Genomic DNA, 6,634 nt, shown 5'->3' with positions numbered 1-6,634 from the left:
TTTTTTGAGAAAAAATTATTATCAGTTTGTACAAATCATTATAAAGTAGTTTGGAATACATCATTGGTATCTGCTCTTCCTCTTTCTTTCCTTATTTTTTCTAATCTTCAACAAAATCACATTATCCTTTGGCAGGAAAAAACCACTGGTTAGGTGATGCTAGTGGCCTTTTCGATTATGATTGCTGAACAAAACCAAAAGAAAAAATGGCAGTGAACCGCGTTTCAGAACACGCAACTAAACAATGTCATCACAAGATTGCATCGCATCTTGGCCTGCGGATAAATAATTGCAACGAGCCAAGGATAACTCTCGAAGAAAAGACGTGACAGAACTAACAACTCAATCAAAACAAACGACATGCTTCTGGCATGCAGTGCAGAGACATAAAAATTGACGTTATTGATAATATTTTCTTGGGATAAACAATGGCAGAATGTTATAAATAGACGCAGCCAGAAATATTGACGCTCAGTATTGCACTTGCAGCAATTAAGCTCCACTCCTAACCTCAAGCGTTTCGACGCTGGTGATAGTGAAGATGAAGAGGGCCAGCATTTCAATGGGGCAGGCAGTGCTATTTGCAGTGATTGTTGCGATAGCCATTTTCGTTGAGCCTGGAGAGTGTCAGAGGCCGGGAGAGAAGGTGCAGTGCAAAATAATGGGAACGCCATGTTTTATGGATATTCTTTCCTGCCCCAGTGATTGCCCTGAACGTATACCAGAGAACCCCGATGTCAAGGGCTGCTACGTAGATTGTTCCATTGACTGCAATGCCATCTGTAGAAGTAGGGTATCTATATCTAATTGTTAGAAATCAAATTAATCTGTCGATAGCTGTGATTTGTAAGAGGTTCATTTTAACTTTCAATATTTGCACGTATTTAGGAAAAATGAATTTTCATTCTATATAAATATTTATGAAATTTTTAAAGAATAATATTAAGATAAGTTATATATTTCTTATTTTAATATAAAATTAAAAATTAATTTAAAATCTTTATGGTTTAGGTAGTTATTTATTATTTTATTTAAAACTGACATGAAAAAAGGAAAAAAAGAAAGAAGAAGTAGTAATTAATAATTTCTATGGGTTAACTAGGTATTTATTATTTTATTTAAAAGTGATAAGATACTATTTCGAAGTATAATTTTTTTAAATTATGATTATAATACATAAACAATGTTTTCTAATAAATTAATATGATGCTGATGATTATTGCTTATTGAGTTTGATTTATAAAAATTTGGTGTATCAAAAATCATTTAAATTTTTTATAATATAATTAATTATAAAAAATCATTTAAATTTTTTATAATATAATTAATTATAAATTTATCTATAAATATTAATAGTTATTTGTTTATTTTAATTTATTTCCAATAATATTATTTGTGTAGATTTTTCTAGTAAAATTATTATAAAAATTTATTTTAGGTAAATTATAAGATAATTTTCAAATGTCCAACATTTATTTTGAATGAACATTACTAATAATTATAATAGTTATCTCTTGAATGATTTATTTTTAAATAAAATAAATTCTCGTTTCTCATCATCGAAGCTTTTTCTATTCCTGACCATGAGTAAAATGTCCACTTTAAAATTCGAACATTTTCAACCTAGGGTACAATTTACCTCCAAAATCTTTTATAGCGATTGAGAAATGTAGTTTCGGATAACTCATTTCTCATTATCAAATCTTTCTCATCATCAAAGCTTTTTCTATCCCTGACCATGAATAAAATGTCCACTTTGAAATTTGAACATTTTCAACCTAGGATACAATTTATTTCCAAAAGCTTTAGTTTTTAAGATAGATCGTTTTAAATATGATTATTTTTAACTTACTGGTTTAGATTATTTTAAACTAGAAATATCAAATTTCTTATTTTCTTATATTTTCTATCATTAAATTTTGTATTATATTTCAGATATTAAAATTTTTGATATTTTAAATCAAATTCACATGATAATTAGTAGATTTAGATCTGGATTTAAAATAACTCCAGATTAATTTTATTTGATCTTTTATATCTATGTGTGTTATATCTCCATTTCTCTAGAGAATGCCTACCTACCCTGCATCAAATCAGATATTAAAATTTTTTATATTTTAAATCAAATTCACATGATAATTAGTAGATTTAGATCTGGATTTAAAATAACTCCAGATTAATTTTATTTGATCTTTTATATCTATGTGTGTTATATCTCCATTTCTCTAGAGAATGCCTACCTACCCTGCATCAAATAAAATTATTGAAGGTTTTATGCTCACTTTTAGTAATTTCATCCTATCTTTACTTCACACCGAATTTCCTAAACGTCTTATAGATTAAGTTCATAATCGATAAAATTTTGTTTTGCAGACCGAATAGCAAACTGTTCAGGAGTTGGAGCTGCTTGCTATGACCCTCGCTTCATAGGAGGAGATGGCATCATGTTCTACTTCCATGGAAAGAGTAACCAGGATTTCAGCCTCGTGTCTGATAATGCCTTGCAAATCAATGCTCATTTTATTGGCCGCAGGCCTGAAGGGAGAACCAGAGATTACACCTGGGTTCAATCCCTCGGCATGATGTTCGGCACTCATACCTTCACAGTGGGTGCAAATAAGGTATCCAAATGGGATGACGGGGTCGACCATTTCTTCTTCGCCATTGATAAACAGCCCCTCACCGTTCCTGTGGGATATCGTTCGCTCTGGAAGGCACCGTCGGGCGACCTAATCGTCCAACGAAACGAAGAGCACAATGGCATTGTCGTGTTGATCCCGGAGATGGTGGAGATATTGGTGAGGGTGGTGCCCGTCACCAAGGAGGACGACCGCGTTCACAATTATCAGATTCCCTCTGACGATTGCTTTGCTCATCTGGAAACCGAGTTCAAATTCTTCACACTCTCTTCAAATGTGGAAGGTGTTCTTGGACAAACTTATAGGCCAAATTTCAGAAACCCAGTGAAGGTGGGAGTGCCGATGCCTATCATGGGTGGGGAGAACAAGTACCGTACCTCGTCTCTTCTCACGGCAGATTGCAAGGCCTGCATTTTCATGCCGAATCCTTCACCGGCTCGTGAGACTGAGAACTCGCACCAGCTTATTATAAAAGCAGCAGCAACCAGCTTGGACTGCACTGGAAAGTTGGGGGACGGGCAGGGTATCTTCTGCCGAAGATAAATACACTTCCCATGCTTCATGTTTGAATAAGGAAACTGTTTTCCATTTCTAGCTGTTGAATCTTTATCTATGGTTCACCTATTTATAAATTGGTCACTGTCGGCTCTGGGTCTTGTAGCGAATATTCCTCCGTTTTTCGCTCTCCATCTCAGTTCGGGTCAATGAGACCAGTCAGACGTTGCAGTATTCGCAGTTATATTGTTATAGTAGGCCGTTGCTATTAGATGACTTGGTCTGCCTCGTTCTGATTTCCATTAGGTCATCGGGTACGGATGTGTAGGCTTTTAATTGCTTCGATAATTTGAGATGATGGGGATATGTCCTCCAGTTTGAGTATGTTGTTTAGTATTTCGGAAGTATGCTGAAAAAGATTGACCTATTCTTATGTACGTGGAAGGTTGAAAAAAGAGTGCCTAATACACGTCCTGGAACTCATTTTCGTGTCTAAATTTAATAAAATACATAAAAAATAAATAAATTAATAAAGGCTATTTAATTTAATTTCATTATTTATTCGTATATATGAATTTTGTAATTTTAATTTATTTAGTTGAAATAATATTTGTCAAAATAAAATTATCTCAAGTAATATTTTTATTATCAAAACAATGAGCCGAGTAACGGGTCGAGCTGTATAAAATAAAAACCGAGTTAAAATAATATTCGTGAAAATAAAATTATTTGAAAATAATGTTTTTATTATCAAAGCAATGGGCCCAGTAACGGGTCGAGCTGGTACATGTGTATAAACTAAAAACCGACCTCAAATTTGTTCCGAGAAACCCAAAATTTGAGGATAGAGAAAGCACAAAATTTAAGAATCTAGAATCGAATTAAATTTAATTGATTAAATGTAATATAAAATTTAATTGATTAAATTTAATATAAAATCTATTTTAATATAATATAATTTGTACAACTTTGTGATTGAATATATAATATAATTTGTACAACTTTGTGATTGAATAAAAAAGCGATAAGGTTTATTTTCTAAGTTGCCAAAGTGACAAATGTTTTTTGGGCACATATTTTACATAAAATCTTTTGGAGGTATACGCTGGATCTCTATGTCCATGTTTTTCTGGAATATAATTTACTTACAATCGTTTACTTTTGAAGCATAAGCTATTTTTTGTGCTCATTTTTATTTTTTTTCAGCACGAAAAAAGTTATATTTTTGTTATATTTAGATAGGGGAAATTTGTACAACATAAGATTGTTGGAGATCACATGATATAGCTGATATTTGAGAATCAAGCCAATATCACTGGGATGGTCAATAAAAATGCCAATATAACAGATCTTCATTAGATTGGTCATATAGTTCAACATTAGAATAGACAAAATATAAGGCTGTAATCTGACCCAAACGCAGAATATTGAAAAGTATTATTCAAAAAGGAATTCTATTTAGTGGGTACCAGATACATACCAGATTGACGACAATGAGAAAAGGGAGTTATGTACCCAGCATGCAAAATTCCTGAATCTAGTAAGTTTTTTTGTCCACTGTGATCTGCATCATCCAGACTTCATGTTGTGATGAAAGACCCCTCTTCGATAGAGCATCCGCCATCTTGTTTTTTCCCCTGTCAATGTGGATTATTGAGTAATTCTTCCTGTGGCACCATAACGCCTCAATCCTGTTAAGTTAATGTTTTTTATGACTTGTTTTGACCGAACGTGATCGATAATGACTTTAGAATCTCCAAAAATTTGAAGCTTTTGAATATCTAGAAAATCACAAAAAGCTAGAAGACCAGCAAGAGCCATAGCCTCTGCTTTGTTATTAGATCCAGCACCTCCATTCCAATATATTTCGATCTGTTGTCCTTCTACAAGAATAATATAAACTCTGGAAGCACATATTCCATGTTGTGCTGCCCCATCAAAAAAGGCACGCAGAATCCCGTAGGATCCCTTGGTAGAGCCCTCCTCCCACTTCTGTCTCGGGAATGTTTAGTCAAACCTAGTGCGTTGTGCAGACAAAGGATAGATTCAAAAACTATAAAATGACTTTCCCTTTTTGGGTTAAATATTGATGCATTCTGCCATTTCCATATGGCCCATATGGCTAACAAAGGAATGGGCCTCCAATCAATGTTCATGTCACCCCACCATCTAAAAGCTTCTGAAATGGAGGGGAAGGAGATTTTGTTGAGGCCAAAATGGGCAGCTAGATTCTGCCAAATCATCTAAGATTGAGGATAGAGAAGAAAAATATGTAAATTGTTCTCTATATTTGACTTACAAAGGGGACATATGGCTGGCCCACTCCAATTTCTCTTTTGAATATTTTCCCATATGAGATTCTTGTTGTGGAAGATGAGAGCCATTTGTTCAGATTCAGAATGAAGGAGTTGTTGATAAATGTGCCTAACATATATCGAAGAAGTTCCATCGTGCCCCTTCCATATAAGGAAATCCTCATCTGCAGTACAAAAAATACCATAGTCCCACATTGTCGAAATGATAACGTTCCATTGATGTCCTGGATCATCATTTAGACTCAAATCACATGTTGATTTCCATATAGGAATGGCATCCTCCCATTTGCGAATGGCCTTGTCCCAGAAAAAAATACCCCTGTTGTGCAATGCCCTTAGTAACTGAGAAGAAATGGGAATCTTCCCATCCCCACCTGCAATAGCATCCAAACCAATAATAATTCTTTCTCCGGACCGAAATTTCCAAATCAAGTTTTGTCAGAAGAAGAGCTCTATTTTCCAGAAACTCCTCCAAATAGCAGAGCCCCGAGAGGATCCAATGGAGCCCTCTCTATACCAGAAAGACATGTCTTTATTATCCATATACTTAGACCTTATGGCATTGCTCCAAAGAGAATCCCCCATAATAACTTTCCACATGGATTTACAAAGTAGAGATTTTCGGAACAAATTTAAGTCCATTATGCCCCAGCCTCCCATGTTTTTTGGTCGAGCCAACATTGCAAGTTTTGTCAAATGATATTTTTTCTGTTCTTTGTGACCTCCCCAAATGAAATTAGTAGTCATTCTATTTAGACTATTGATAATGGATGCAGGAATGTAGAAGAGATGTGCCCAATAGACCATAATTTAAACCAGCATAGCTTGGGTCAAAATCGCACGACCACCAATGGACAGACATTTGTATTCCCATCTAGCAATTTTCTTATAAAATTGATTGGGAATCCATGACTAGTTAGCAGCAGAATATCTAACAGATTTCAGATTGAAGCCCAAGTATTTCAACCCTAGCTTGATAGATATAGCTTTAATATTGAATAGTTGAGAAAGGAAGGAGATAAGATCCCCATGTAAATTCTCGACATGAAAAGACGATTTTCCTTCATTGACACACTGTGCATGTAGTCATTATAGAGATAAAATTTGAAATCTGCCCTTGCCATAACTAACTATCCAAATTGAATTAGTGGATTGAATTGAGATTGAATTTAAATAGGACATTAG

The 6,634-nt window shown here is 34.2% G+C and overlaps 1 protein-coding gene across 1 annotated transcript; it reads left to right on the top strand.

Moving 5' to 3' along the window:
• The first annotated feature begins 479 nt into the window (after nucleotides 1–479).
• LOC149210207 (uncharacterized) lies at nucleotides 480–3,518 on the top strand. The gene is made up of 2 exons (XM_089394372.1): nucleotides 480–788; nucleotides 2,374–3,518. The coding sequence occupies exons 1-2, from the start codon at nucleotides 542–544 to the stop codon at nucleotides 3,180–3,182; spliced, it is 1,056 nt and encodes a 351-aa protein (XP_089250498.1). The 5' UTR covers nucleotides 480–541; the 3' UTR covers nucleotides 3,183–3,518.
• Nucleotides 3,519–6,634: the final 3,116 nt, after the last annotated feature.

The sequence above is a fragment of the Pinus tabuliformis genome, chromosome 1_2 (assembly GCF_031772625.1).
Source record: "Pinus tabuliformis cultivar Carrire ecotype Pingquan chromosome 1_2, CPIR1, whole genome shotgun sequence".
In the NCBI taxonomy this organism is placed as follows: domain Eukaryota; kingdom Viridiplantae; phylum Streptophyta; class Pinopsida; order Pinales; family Pinaceae; genus Pinus; species Pinus tabuliformis.
Note: the sequence above shows the minus strand (reverse complement) of the source record. Positions and strands in the feature narration are given on the sequence as shown.

Excerpts from the sequence above, each read along its gene's own strand:
- LOC149210207 (XM_089394372.1), top strand. The coding sequence starts at position 542 with ATGAAGAGGGCCAGCATTTCAATGGGGCAGGCAGTGCTATTTGCAGTG. Across the intron at positions 789-2,373 it reads CTGCAATGCCATCTGTAGAA|ACCGAATAGCAAACTGTTCA; the intron begins GTAGGGTATCTA and ends TTTGTTTTGCAG.